This window comes from Callospermophilus lateralis, chromosome 4 (assembly GCF_048772815.1).
Source record: "Callospermophilus lateralis isolate mCalLat2 chromosome 4, mCalLat2.hap1, whole genome shotgun sequence".
Lineage (NCBI taxonomy): Eukaryota > Metazoa > Chordata > Mammalia > Rodentia > Sciuridae > Callospermophilus > Callospermophilus lateralis.
Genome location: NC_135308.1, coordinates 19226960 through 19242768, shown reverse-complemented (window position 1 = coordinate 19242768; position 15809 = coordinate 19226960). Strand labels below are relative to the sequence as shown.

Here is a 15809-nt window from a genome sequence, read left to right as displayed (position 1 = left end):
AATCCTCACAACCTTACTTCATACATTAGAAACTATTTTGCTCCTCATTTTATTTAAAAAAAAATTAAATTTAGGTCAAAATGTAACCCTCACAAAATTAGCTTCTTAGAAACTCCTAAGGAAAAAATATATATTAATAAAGGATAAAAATTTTTCTTAATTTTATTTTTATACTGAATAATAAACTATCTTACTTCCTTTAAACACAGAGAACAGTATTATCTGATTACTAAAATAACTCATTTCTGCAAAAATTCAAAAACTTCTATAATAATCATCATTTAAATTTTGACCTCAACTCTGGCTGACTTCTCCCTGTCCCATATATATATACACACATATATGTATATATATATGTATACATATACATATACATACACACAAATACACCAAAACACTTTCTTTTTTAACCCCAAAGTAGCTGACACTATACATGCTACTTAATACCTACCCCAACAAACAATATACCTTGGATATTTCCCCAGGTTAAAAAATATTGATCCACTCAATATCAATGGCTGTATAGTATCCCACATATTCAATACCATAATTTATTTACTCCTCCTTTATTGATAGATATTTCCTTTTTTTTTTTTGCTCATCAATGGTGTTGCAATGAATAGGGATTGTTTTGCATGATTTTTTGAATACATGTGTGATTGTTTCTCAATATACATTTTAAGTAAGAAAATTGCTGAATGAAAATACCTTTTATTTCAATTTACTTTTGTCTATCCTAATAAATGTTTGGAAATATTATGAACTGATACTATAGGATGTCAAAGAATCCACAAGAATGGTGCTCCATACTAGTCTCCGTAGGTTTAAAGATGGTTTTGCTAACCTAATTAATAGATGCTTATAGAGTTTTTAACATAAAATAACAAGCCCACATTACTACACAGCATTTAAAAGTGTACTTGAATGGAGTGGACTGTCTCTGTTTTACTCAACTGTGTTACTATTGTCACAGGAAGCAAATTCCTACCTTTTATTCCCTGTACCTCGTTAGGCACTGAGGATTAATCCCAGGCCTCACATCTGAGGCAAGCACTCTACCACTTAGCTATATCCCCAGCACTTTTTATATTTCATTTTGAGACAGGGTCTTGCTAAGTTACCTAGGTGGCCTTGAACCTGCAATTCCCCAGCCTCAATCTCCCAAGTAGCTAGGATTAAAGACATGCACCATATACCTGGCTAAACTCATATCACTTTGAAGTAGTTCAAATACTTGAAAGCCAAGAGCCAAATACTGCTGCATACAAGTTCCCCAAAGTTGTTGTATTTGTATGCAAGTCTGTATTACAGCTTACTGACAGATGACACATGACTATGAAAAGATAAAATGGCCTCTAGAATGTCTTGGCTGTGACAGATGAGTAAGGGGCTCTGTTTTCTTTTTTCTGGGGGCCTCAGCGGGCTACTAGAGACTGAACTCAGGGGCACTCAACCACTGAGCCACATCCCCAGCCCTATTTTGTATATTTATTTAGAGAGAGGGTCTCACTCAGTTGCTTAGTGCCTCACCATTGCTGAGGCTGGCTCTGAACTTTCGATCCTCCTGTCTCAGCTTCCCGAGCCACTAGGATTACAGGTGTGCACCACAACACCTGGCTTCTGCTTTCTTAAAGAGCTTCTCCAGTTACATCTACAAGGAGCTCATAGATGAAAGAAAACTCCACCACAGAAAAGGAAATCAGTCTCTACACACATTTAAATATATAAGCTATATATCCAAAAGATGTCAATTCTATTAATCCACTAATTCATAACACCAGAATTCTTTTAGGCAGATGAAAGCCAAATCATGTGCTTTCCTGCAGTCTGTAACGGTTCCAGTTTATTTGGTGTACTTCCTCACTTTGTTCTCAGTTCAAACATGTACTGAGAACCTATTATAGACGTGCTAAGTATTGACAGGTTATTTATAATCTAATTAAATTTTTCCTCCATTCTTAATGTCATAATTCACCATACATATAAAAACATGGGAAATCTGATTTGAATGTTGCTTGCTAATTCGAATTTACACAATGCTCTCACTTACTTAAAACTGAACTCATGGTTGGGGTTTTGGCTCAGTAGTAAAGTGCTTGCTTAGCACGTGTGAGGCACTGGGTTCGATTTCCAGCACCACATAAAAAAAGTAAACAAAATAAAGGTATTAAAAAAAAAAAAAAAAAAAAACGGAACTCATGCCCTGCTCTCCTTGCCAGCTCAGTCCTTTTGTCCCAATTTAGGTGACTGAATGAAATCTGTGTTTACTGTGGCTCTTGATGGCATCAAGAGGACATGTGAAGTGACTGACCTACAATGAGAAAATCATCTAATGAGCATTTCTCAAAATTTGTCTCTGTCATTAAGTGAAAGTTGACTATAGTTACTTTCTAATCTTGAACACTGTTCTATTCTTGAAATTGTTTTCTGTTTGTTGTTGTTGTTGTTGTTATGATTTGGACCTGTAATGTATCCTACAGACTTGCGTGTTAAAGGTGTGGTCTCTAGTGCAGCAACATTCAGAGGTGGGGCTCTCTGGAAGTGATTAAATCATGAGCACTCTGACTCTAATCTAATGGGTTATCACTGATGGGTGCGTAGCTGAGGACATTACTGGGAGGTGGTGGACACTGCTCGAGGTGGGACCTAGTTGGAGAAAGCAGGTCACTGGGGGCATATGCTGGAAGGGTATGTCTTGTGCCCAGCCCCCTCTTTTCTCTCTGCTTCCTGACTGCCATTTCTTTCCTTTGTCACACCTTCCACCATGATGTACTGCCTCACAACAGGCCCAGAAACAATGCAGCCAGGATTGTGGACTGAAATCTCTAAAACTATGAGTCAAAATAAATCTGTCCTCCATTAAGATGTTCTCCTCAGGTGGTCTGTCACAATCAAAAAAGGCTAACTATTGGGCTGGGGATGTGGCTCAAGCGGTAGCGCGCTCGCCTGGCATGCGTGGAGCCTGGGTTCAATCCTCAGCACCACATACAAATAAAGATGTTGTGTCTGCCAAAAACTAAAAATAAATAAATAAATAAATATTAAAATTCTCTCTCTCTCTCTCTCTCTCTCTCTTAACAAAAAAAAAAAAAAAAAAAAAGCTAACTATTGTTGTTGGTTCCGTTTTTTCCATTTTCTGGAGATCCTGAACTATACCAAATTAGGATTATCTCTTCAAATTTCTCCTCCAGATTCGGATAATCGACTAGCTTTTTAACCTGGAATAAATATTTAATTAAATAGACAAATTACCTGAGAACTGGGATCTCCAGGATGTGATACATGCCTTGTGGTAAGTATAAATTAATTCATATATCAAATGAAGATATATACCCTTAACCAATAAGTATCCACATTCACCACCAAAAGTTATTTGGTAGTAGAAATTATAAATTAACTGAAGTGTGACAACAGCATGTTATATTCCAGATAATATGTGTTCACTTTATAGGATTATTATATTATATTATTATTATGTAAGTTTCTGCCTTTAAAGAATTCAAAGTCCATCAGAAAACCCAGATCAGAAAAAGAAAAATTAAAATACACAGCAATACTAGTAAACTTTTAAAATTTTTATAATCTTAAAGCTAGATAATACCTGCATTTCTTCTGCACATGTTCATATCTGCTACCTGTCTCCAGGCATTTGTGGCGGGATCATATACTTCAACACTTTTTCGTACTAAAGGGCCATCATGACCTCCTACAGCATATAATAAGTTGTTTAACACACCAACACCTACAAAATACAACCAACCAACTATAGTAGAGAAAAAGTGACAAGAAATATATAACAGTTTATAATTATAACTAAAATTTTTGAAATTATAATTCATAATAGAAGTCAACATAAAAGCATACAATTTAAGAAATGAAAATGAATAGAATGGAATAAACTAGGACCTAAATAAGAACTATTACTATGAAAAAAGAGACATGTCAAACAGAGTAAAAATGACATACAGGTGAAATACAGGGGGAAAGTCCTTTAATAGAATCCTCTTGAAAACAACTTCCATAATAAAAGTAATCCAGTATAATATTAAAGCACTCAATTTCTAAGAAATGAGTATGTAAGGGCTTATTATTTAGAAAGTCCCCAAATAAACACTAAAAACGAAATAATAAAAGGAATGATGAACATTATATAAATAAAACAAAGCCACCATTTTTTGATGGTACTAGGGATGGAATACAGAAGTGCTCTATCACTGAATTACATCCTCATTCCTTTTTATTTTTATTTTGAGACAGGGTCTTGCTAAGTTGCCCAGGTTGGCCTTAAACTTGCAATCATCCTGTTTCCGCCAACCGAGAAGCTGGGATTAGAGGTGTGAATCACTGTACCCAGCAAAGGAACTGTTTAAAAAAGCACTTAGAAATTAAATTTTACTTTATAAAAGTTCATAAAAGTGCTACCAACCACTACTTGCATAATTCAAAAGACATTTTGTACCATTAAAATCAGCATATATTTCCAGATATCATAAAAAAATGTCTATGCATCACTATATCTGTTTAATTGTTTTCATTTTGTGCCCCAATTGCTATATAGGGTTCATATTTACCTGCTCCACTCCGTCTGGTGCTCATTTCTGCTATATAGGTCCACTCATTTGTTGTAGCATTATAGCATTCTACTGTGCTAAGACACTGACGTGAAGCTCCATCATAACCCCCTACAGCATAGAGCAAACCTAAGCATGGAATCACAAAGAAAAATCCAAACTTACAAAAATGCTACTTTTTAAAGTCATACAATATTTACATAGTTTCCTCCATGGTAGCAGAGCTTCCCTCTAGAGTGTTACTGATTTTTTTAAAAAAATTTTTTGTAGTTGTAGACAGAATGCCTCTATTTTATTTGTTTATTTTTATGTGGTGCTCAGAATCGAATCCAGTGCCTCACACACGGTAGGCAAGTGCTCTGCTGTTGAGCTACAGCCCCAGCCCTAGAGTGTTACTGATTTTTATAAAATATATTAATCCCTTCCCTAATGGTAATAAATGATCAAATTATGAAGATCTACAGAATATATATGATGATGCTAATTTATATTTTCATCAATAACTTAATAGAACAGAAAGTATACTCATTTATCTCCAGATAACACTAGTAAAAAGTGGGCATCATCCTAGAAAACAGAATTAAATATTAAAGTTATCTTAAATAAATTGGAAAAAGTTTAATCAAGAGTTAATACAAGAATGCCATGAAATACTTGGCAAATTAAAAAAAAAAAAATGTGTGTGGGCTGGGATATAGCTCAGAGGTAGAATATTTCCCTAGCATGTGTAAGGTCCTGGGTTTAATCCTCAGAACTGCTGTGCTAAGACACAGAAAAAAAAAAAAATAAGAAAACATATGAAGTACTAAATGCTGTAATACAAATGATGTTGAAAAGTGAGAAGTGAGAAAAGCAAGTCATGATGCACCACATACTGAATGATTTCATTTATATAATGTCCACAAGAGACAAATCTACATTGTGACAGGAAATAGATTAGTGACTGTTGAGGGCCAAAGAGGATCAGGATAACAGCTAAGGGAAGTAGGGCTGCCTTTTGGGGTAATAAAAATGTTCTAAAATGAAGTGTTGTGACAGATGTACAAAGAATTGTATGTATTAAATGAATGAACTGTATGGTATGTAAATTACATTTTAGTAAAATTCTTTTTAAGTGCAGAGAATTATACCTGTAGTAAGGAGGGAATGAGAATCTACAAATTTGTGTAAACCAGTATTTTAAAAAGGGGAAAAAAAAAAAAGGTCACACAAAGCTTAGTATTTGTAGGATTCCTAAATTCTACTGGGGAATAAGGTAGGATATAAATAAGTAACTTTGGCAATCCATCCCTAAAATGTTAAACAGCCTTTCTTCTCTAGCTATAAAATTTTGTGTATGTCACCTGATTTTTTTTCTCAAACAAAAGTATTAAGATTAGTTGATAAGTCTTTTATAGATTATACACACATGCACTCACAAACAGAGAGGAGGAGAGGAATACAGAAAGGACCTTATATAGGTTAGTTTATATAGACAAGCTAATTTAAGAAAATAAGTACAATTTTACAGTAATTATTATTTTTCTTTTAAAGTGATAATTTGCTTGCCCATTTATAAGATGGGTGGTTATATTACTAGAACTCTCCAGAATCAAGAAACAATATGTACCTGAAAGTGTTCACCTGAAAAAACTGCCAGCACCTACCTCCAACAACGCCCACACCAACACTGCTCCTCCTCGTGTTCATTGGTGCTACATGAAACCACTCATTAGACTTTATGTTATATGCTTCCACAGATGATAAACCTATAATAAAGTACAATACTCTTCATTTCCTCCTCTCAAAAATGTAGTTGTTCTCTATATAGATATTATTAGGGAAAAATACTTCAGGCATTTTACATTGGGCTAAAATTAAAAGGGGAAAATGGTGGAATAAAATCATTTTAATTATATGATAAATAGGAACAGCTTCTTTTCAAGGAGCTCCTACTCAAGCTACTGTCATTTACAAGCTTTTCAAACATGGTAAGATAACCGATACTGATGCATAATAAAGAAAATTTATATACTCAGCACTCTTACATACATCATTTAAAGAAATTCTTGATACAATTTTAAAGCATCTTTAAATACAATGCCCATTAAAACACTCAAATGTATTCTAATTTTGCTATAATTTGTTCCATAAATGTGGTTATTATGTTAACTGTAACAGCAATGTAGAAAAGATGAAAAGAAAATTACCTGTACTCCCATCAAAGCCCCCCACTGCATATAACAATCCATTTAACACAGCCGCTCCCAACGTGCTTCTCCGGTCTCGCATATTGGCAACACTGGTCCATTGGTCCTTCACAGGGTCATAGGAATCTACAGTGCGAACTCTTAATGAGCCATTAAAGCCACCAACAGCAAAAACAAGCCCAGCCATGTAGACCATTCCTGCAAAAAGAATGCAGCATTTGATGATGAATATGTGACCCAACTACCACCACTAATATGAAGAGTACTTTCTAGTAAGTCTACTGTGATTGTTAGAAAATGCTACTCACAAGTGGAGGCTGACTGAATAAGTCCTAAAAAATACTATTCATTTGTAAGAATATATAATCACAAGTGCACCATGATGTATGTGTAAGGAACTCATTGTAGCTCTGCATATAGTAACATAGATTGATAAGTTTTAATATTTGATTAAAAATGAAAGAGCTAGGATATGTATAGCTCAGTAGCAAAGCACTTACCCAGCATGTGTGAGGCCATGGGTTAGATGCCCAGCACAGAAAAACAAAAACACAACCTAATAAAATTATACCACATCTAGACCAAAATAAAGCACTAGCTAACTTTATTCTTTCTTTTCTTTTGTGGTACTGGGGATCAAACCCAGAGCCTCACACATGCTAGGTAAGCACCATGCCACTGAGTTACACCACAGTCTAAGATAAATTTTAAAAGAATGAAGTAACTCTAGATATGCTAATATATAACAATCTCCAATATATACCGTTGAAGTGCAACCATCATAGAAATGTTCCATTTCATTTAAAACACTGATTTTGCTAAGGGAGATAGGAATTGTGGATCTAAGATTAAGTCCTGGGAAAGATTCCCAACATTTGCAAATGCCTCTTCTTATCACATTTTTGGCTAAATAAGATGTATTTCAATAAATGTTCATGAAACAGATGCCTGTATGAAAGCAACTGTGACTTACAGCTGAGTCAGACATCTCCTAGAACTAAGGGTCCCAAGCTCAAAATTCCCTTCTCTACATTTCTGTAAGGGTAATAAGAAAAATATCCAGCAAATGGCCAGCTCCTATGAATTAAAAAAATTTTTAAATAAATTTTTGAATTTATTTTATTTTTAAATAAATTTTTAAAAACTAAAAATATGTGTATTTTTAAAAATGCCAGCTCCTCTAGCTCATTCTAGAGAACCAGAAAGACATCTAAAAATGAAGACAGAGCAGCTAGCCCTATCAATGTCTCAGGTAAACTATATAAGGCCTGAATCACTATTTAACCATAGAGCTGCTTGAATCAAACCTTTCTAATAGTCTGTCTTCTAATTAATAAAATAAGACCTCAGAGAGAAGCTCTCAAAGACCCACTAATAGAAAACTGTGCATAATGCATCACGCCTACCTGCTCGGCATCTCCTAGAAGGCAATTCTGCCACTTGGTGCCATCGTTCTTCCTTAAAGTCATAGCATTCCACACTTCGAATAGCCTTTGGTGCTTGGCCCCCAACTACCACCATCAACTGGAAGGGCAGAAATATAAGCACTTGAACAAACACTTACACGTTCTGAAATTTAATATTTCCTACAAAGATTGGTGTGAGGTGTTAGAATGAGATGGCAGAGTGAGCTGAGGAAAACAATCCCCTAACAACATGTAGTAAACATCAACAACAGGGAACATGTTAGAACTACAATTTCATTATCTAGCACATTTAGTCAAAAATAAGGATTTCAGAAACTAAAATAAGTTTCTGATCCTTCAAGCAAAAGCAGTATTTAAGCCAAAAAACAGCAGGCAGTCAGCACTGGCAAGGCTGCGGAAAATCACAGGGCTTGCTATAAACCAGATCCTGGTTTGACAATAACCAAGGATTAGATTTTCACAATCAAGGAGGACAGAGAGAAATAAATATATGTTACTAGGTAGGTGAGGTGAAAAGGACAGTAAGGTATTAAAAGAAAGACAAAAAAAATTATCAGAAAGGAAGAGTGATTGAACTGCTGTTGACAAAAGAGCATAGATTCCTGGATTTCAAGGAAATAGACCTCCCTTGGTGCCCTACCAAAAAACAAACAAACAAACAAACAAATGAGCAATAGGACAAATAATGGAGATGCTAGAAATCATAACAAACAAATACACAATACTCTCCTACTGAGAATAATGAGGTCTATAAATGTCCTCAATTCAATTCAACAGCTCCTTACTACGTGCCTACCATGTGTATCTGCCCAAAACTGTGCTAGGTATTATACATAAGAAATGTAGGACATGGTCTCTGTCAATCAAGAGCTTAGACATCTCACTAAAGAAAAAGGACCCATGCATGAAGTAATTAAAGAACAAAATACAATTATACGTGATCAAAAAAGTATATGATTAGTACAGACAGTAATTGTTTCAACTAATCAGAAAATGAAAAGCTGCCATGATTTATGAAAGCTTCAATCAAGGAGAGGAATCAGGGCCTTGAGAGATGTATGGAATTTAGAAACCAATGTGTGTCTTTTACTGAGTACACCCAGGCACTTTATGGCACCAATGAAAATACAGCTGACAAATCAGGGAAGTGTCACTGTTAACGATGTCTTATACGGAAAACTGTAAAGAATGGCCAGCACTTTGGGGGGAAAAAGATGAGATGATTATAGGAAAAACAGATTTTAAAGACAAAACAAAAAAAAAATCAAAACAGAATGATGGAATAACTCATACATGCAAACCAGGGATATTTGCAACTTTGAGCAATGGCTTACCTAGCTATGCTTAGAACTATACAAAGATAGATACATAGAAAATAGTGCTTCCTAAATCAGAGCAAATCCCAAGTTTCTAAAAAGAAGCCTATGTTAGTTAGTTAATAGCTAGAGGGCAGAAAGAATTTTTAAAGGTCTTAAAATAAGATTGAACATAGACCAACCACACAATTTATTTTAAGTCTATCATTCTTCCAGTGCTGAATTCAAATAAGCAAAAGGAAGAATTAGTGAAGAAAACCCATAATGCCCTCCCCTTCCACCCCCAAAAGAAAAAAAGGAGGGCTATGTTATTAACAGAATTATAATGACATCAAGATCAACCTTGCATTTAAAGATCTGTGTTCAAAACTGCCTGATGATTTATATGAAAAGTCTTAGATATGGTATCTGATAAAGATTAATTAAAAAACTCAGAGGAAATATTTATAAAACAACAGTGATTTATAGACTTCATGATACTCAAATTCTGAATCTCATGATTTCCAAACAATAGTTCAGTTTTGCATATCAAATGAGGATGAAAGGAGAAATGTGTTATTACAGAGAATAGTAGTAACGTGTCCTTTACTACCAAGAGAGGCAAATAAGGTGGGGATTGGGAGACCAGGAATCAAAGAAGAGAGAATGTACAATGGGAAGACAAGAAAGCAGCTACAGAGATCAAGGCACTGTGCTAGAAACCTGTGCTGCTAACCACAAAATAATTGTTCAAAATGCTGACACCCCACTTATTTGTAAAAAACACCTGACCCCATTTGAGAAGCAGCACACTAATTATGCTATAAAAGAACATTAAAACAGAAAAAATCTTACATAGGAAAAAGTTAAATGTAATGTTTGAGAAGGGTAAGAGCTATGGAGTTAAGCAGATTCAAGTAATCATCCTGGAAGGTGGGTCAATTAAATTTTGTTCTTTTTGTTTTCTCTACCTATTAAATATTTATTTTAAATGTTTCCTGAAAAACCAAGTTTTATAATTTTTTATTGGAAATTTCAATAGACACACTGGGTAAAAATATACACCTAAAAATAAGACAGTATTTGTAAAATGTATAGATTCCAAAGCAAAAAAAAGAACTAACGAAGGACACTACAAAACACTGTTTTCTCATTATGAGGTTCAAATCCAAGGATGCCTTACACAATCTAATACTGTTTATTGAGAATGCAAAACTAATGTTTAACATATAAAAAAGACTCACACATGCAATAGGTATGAGTTCATAAAATGAGAACCTAATATAAAAAGGATTAAGTCATTGTTGTGGTAGAAAAATTATCCAAACCTTACAATAATTTCCTCAGCACTACCACCACATCTTGTTCCCTTTGACTCATCTGTATGATGATAAAATGTATCATGACTATGAAATATAGATGCATAAGAAATTAACTGTTGCTTCATTCTTACTCGCTTAGAATTAGTCCTGAATACAGCCACTGTAGAAGGACCAACAGTGCTGCTGAAAAGCTCCCAACACAAGCACCTTTTCAAAAATATGTGTGGATAAATAAACAGTGAGAAGGGATCACGTAGGTGAGACATGCAAAGTTGAAACAACAGTGTTGCTCTATTATCTACCATGCCTGTTGCCCACCTTGCCAGCAAACTGACAAAGCAGAATACAAGAGAACCTCCATGCATCTGTCTACCCACCACAAAATATAAGCAACAGAATTGCCAAGTTGAAAAGTATAACACAGTTGGAAAGGCAAAGTCATACCAGTAAAATCCAAAAAACTGAAACTGAATAGAAGGTACAACGTCATTAAAGAGAAAATAAAACACTTGATAGGATTTTACCAAGAATTCTTTAGGAGGTTTACAAAAGTGACATGTATTTCAGAAACTATAAATTCACTTTCACTCAAAAATTCTCAGCAGTATAGTTAAAGATAACAAAGTTAAAGATGCCCGAAGAGGGAATATACAATTTAAGAAGACAGGTACTTAAAAAGTATTAAACCTGAAAGAAGTTAGACTAGCATTTTAAAAAAAAAAAGTAATTTTAAATGTATGGTCAATACTCTGAACACTTTTTATAAACTGTTTTTTTTTTAGAATAAAAACACCAAATAATATGGACAAAAATGAAGTGACAGAGAATTATAACAACAGCTATTATAAAAGCAGGTAAAGGGGTATTTGTAAAATACAAACACTCATAAAATCAGCAGACCCAGATGGCATGCATACTGAAGTGTTAGGGAACTAGTTAGTGTACTTACTGAGCCACTTACAATTATTTTTGAAAAATCTTGGAGAACTGAGGAGAGATCAGAAAATTTTAAAAAGGCAAATACCAATTTTCAAAACACGGTAGGAGTGAATGCCTTGTAAAGACCTTTTTTAAAGTAGTAATAATTCTCAGTAAAAATTTAGAATATTTTGAGAAAAGCATTCAAACTTCTAGGTAACAATAAAATAATGAGAAACATGCAAAAGGATGTTTTAAAAAAAACAAATCTGAATCCATTCGATTCTCAATCTCACCAAATGTCATATGCCAAATTTCTCATTTTTGGCTAAGATAATAAACGTCATCATATGGACGGAAATTTTCTACAAATGGATTATGCCAGTGGGTTGGTATTTCTAATGAGGTATTACCAGGGAAAGTGCTGAGGCCCATTTTAAATTAATATATTTACTAATAATCTAGAAAATTAACTACAATGGTACAATGGCAAAATTTGCAGTGAGATCTAAATTGGGAACTGATGTTAACATTGAGCAAAACAAAAAACACCAATTAAGATACGAACCAATTAAAAATGTTGACTACAGAAATTAAACTTGGAAAAACAATATATAAAAGCATTAAAGTGGAAGAATTTGAGAGATCTAATTCAATGGAAAGGACAGAAGTATAACTAAAGATGATGTGGGAAAACAAGTTAATTCTTGTTTCTTAATCCAGCATTGCTCCAAGAGGTAAACCCCCAAACATAAATAAAACATTATACTATGGATCATTCTGATTAAGCCAATACACAAAATGCTGCTTAAAAGTGTTGGTCTTTCAGTACTGTGAAGAGGCAAATAGATGATAAAGAATTGCAAACAAGAGAAAGAAATGAGGGGTCATTCTGTAAGGAAAATCAAAGCAGTAAATCGTGAATGGCCACAACTAAGAAAATGAAGGTAGAATATAAACTTGTGCACAGGAAAATATGGACACCAGTGAGATGGGAAGACATGGGAAATGTAAGTTGAAATAGCTACATATGTAGTATGGGAAACTGTCAAACAGTATACAATAAAGAGTAGGAAGAAAAACCCAACAAACTATTTTATTATCCTTAGTTCTAATATGTAATTCCATGAAACTACCAGGTTTTCAGTTATATATCCTATAACTTCTTACAGAGAAATCTTTCTGCCTCGTATGATTTTCTTCTTTTGACCACAGCTAGTGCTTATTATTATAAAAAGAGCTAGTAAAATTCAAAGGGACAAGACCCAATTGCCTTCCATTCCAAAATAGTACTATCATGCAGTTTGTGAAGACTAAATAAAGCAAACAAACCCCACCCATAACATATAAAATTAACAAGGAGATTAAATCATATAGTCAATAATGCATTCTTCAGCACACTGTATTTTGCAAGGAACTAAAATAAGCATGGAATTTTGGATGATCGAAAACATTAACAGTTCACCATAGGGGATTTAGATGAAGTAAAAACAAGTACGAACAGTAGATCCTACTTTGGGAAGATTCATGGGTGTTCTCAGCCGGGTCCGGACACTCTTCATTAATATCCGCTGCTCTGTTGGCAGCAAATGATACTTCATAGCTTCAATTAGGTAATCTTTGCAAGCACTGCTATTCTTGACCAATGCCTCCTCTTCAACCCTCTATAAGAAGAAAAGAGATAAACCCCATAAGCAAACAGCCATTTCACAATAAAACTACTAAAGAAACAGAATTCAAGAAGAGGAAATAGCAGTAATCATCTTCTCTATAATCACTCTTCTGCTCATGTATCTGCTTGCAGAGAAAAACACATGTAATAGAGAAGAACTGCAATGAAAATGAAAAACTTCCAAGGTCAACTAGACAATATGATGAACTCTAGATAATATTATACTTATCTGTTTCTTATCTTTAAACATTAAGTCACACAGTTAAAAAAATTAGCAAAACAAAAACCTAAGAAACAAAATTTAGATAATGAGCCCTTCAAATAAGGTAGACAAAACTAATAAATTAATAATACTTTTTTCAATTCTAAGAGAGTAAATAAAATATCTGGAAAAAACTCAAAATACTTTAAAATAATATGTCTGCATCACAAATAAATCTTGTCCTTACTATGCCTGACCTCAAATGCAAGACATGGTTTTTTTTTTTTTATATTCATTTCTTTAATAACAGAGGACCAATGATTACACAGAACAATTTCAATAATGTGGTTTCTAGAAATTCTAAAAAGTTCAGATCTAACCTTCAATAAAGAAATGTTCTTTAGATGGTTTCAATGATAAAATAATGCTGAAATATTCCTAGAAGATTGCCAATAAAAGAGTAAATTTAAAATTGGTCAGGGATTAAGGAATCATTATTCCTATTTTATTTCAAATAACCTTTTTTTATTCAGCTTAAGAAAGAAAAAAAAAAAAACTAAACACATCTCAATAGTATTTGGGTCAAATCTTAAAATTCCATTCCTGCTGGGGAATCAAAAGAACAAAGCAAAGAAGATGTAGAACAGTAACACAGAGTCATGGCCCATTTATCATATGTACTTAAATGACCACAAATACTACCTTTTAAAGCTGTAGTACCTGCTTACCCAAATAAGAAAAAGGGGCTGAAACAAATTTCTAAGAATGGGGAGTGATGTAAAGGGAGCAGCTCTCAAAGACTGCGCGGTGTCTGAATTGTCCTCCTTCTTGAACTCCATGGATCTGTATCCTGCAGATGTTATCAGCGTGTGGTGGGGATCTCCACACAGTCAGGTCAGTGACAGGGCATTATGCATATTCATATGTTTTGCATATGCTTTTACCTGAACCAAATACTCCCGAGGAAGCAAAGGTAACCGTACATGTTCCATCAGTCGAGCCATAAACTCTTGCCTCACATCCTTGTCGTGGTTCACCCATGCTATTACTGCTTCAAATACCTTGAAGAAAATATGGAGAAAGAAAAAAAAATAAATAATGAATTATATACCTAAGCATCTGGACAAAATATACTACACGTTATATACAACCCTTGCTAAGACACCCAAGTTTAATCAATAGTTTGAATTTTTTCAAAATCCTGATTTGCAACATGCTTACCAAGCCATTCACTCATTTCTTTCTTTTTTTTAAATGTGGGATTAGTAGGTACTTTAATAAGTATCGTTGTATACTTGGTAAATATTTTTCATTTGGTATTTACCAAACATTTTTTTGGGGAGAAGGCATGTATTGGGGATTGAACTCAGGGGCACTCGGCCACTGAGCCACATCCCCAGCCCTATTTTGTGTTTTATTTAGAGACAGGGTCTCACTGAGTTTCTTAGTGCCTCCCATTTGCTAAGGTTTGCTTTGAACTCTTGATCTTCCTGCCTCAACTTCCTGGCCACCGGGATTACAGATGTGCACCATCACATCTGGCTAGTATTTACCAAGCATTTTACCAAGTATATCATCTAAGCTTACTGAATTTGAATGGTAGCTGTGATAATATGATGATACATGATCTATTTCACTGTTAATAACCTTTCCAAATTGAATTTTGTTCTACTTACACAGATTTAAATCTCAAGTTCCATTGGAATAAAGCACCCAAATATTAAAGTACAGTAATATTTGGAATGAAAACCATGTAGACATACATAAAACTCGTTTTTGAATTTTTCTTTAGTTAACAAATAAATGTTGGACCACACGCTTATAAAATTAGGATCTGCACAATAGGTTAATTCTACACTCTCACAATAGCAGAATATTAAAATAAAATAATAGTTTGAACTTTTTTATAACTTAAATAAGAAGGGCATTACTACTCACAACATATTTCTATGAGAAAGCTAATAAACTAATAAAAAAAATTGAAGACAATGTTTTTCCACATAATTTCCTCCCAGACTGATAAATATATTACTTTAAAAACTTTAAAATGTTGTGAAAAATGTAAAATAACATGTAAATGAATTAGTGGAGGCAATAAATGGTTTTTAAAAATACAGTAATAGAGAAAGAAACTAAAAATAGTGCACATTATAATTAACTTCCCTCTTTAATTCCTTCTGTCAACAAGTACTTATTAAGTACTTCTGTGTGCC

At 33.9% G+C, this 15809-nt stretch overlaps 1 protein-coding gene across 3 annotated transcripts in view; it reads right to left on the bottom strand.

Annotated features, from left to right (window-relative positions):
- Positions 1 to 15809, bottom strand: part of Klhl2 (kelch like family member 2) — a 91665-nt gene that overhangs the window by 2812 nt on the left and 73044 nt on the right. For 2 of the 3 annotated variants that reach the window (XM_076853644.1, XM_076853646.1), the window contains exons 7-13: positions 14541 to 14657; positions 13225 to 13386; positions 8167 to 8284; positions 6761 to 6958; positions 6218 to 6319; positions 4572 to 4700; positions 3602 to 3742 (exon numbers count right to left, since the gene is read on the bottom strand). In XM_076853644.1, coding sequence (XP_076709759.1) covers positions 3602 to 3742; positions 4572 to 4700; positions 6218 to 6319; positions 6761 to 6958; positions 8167 to 8284; positions 13225 to 13386; positions 14541 to 14657 — 967 coding nt within the window. The remainder of the gene's footprint in view (positions 1 to 3601; positions 3743 to 4571; positions 4701 to 6217; positions 6320 to 6760; positions 6959 to 8166; positions 8285 to 13224; positions 13387 to 14540; positions 14658 to 15809) is intronic. The other variant, XM_076853645.1, reaches the window with a different exon arrangement.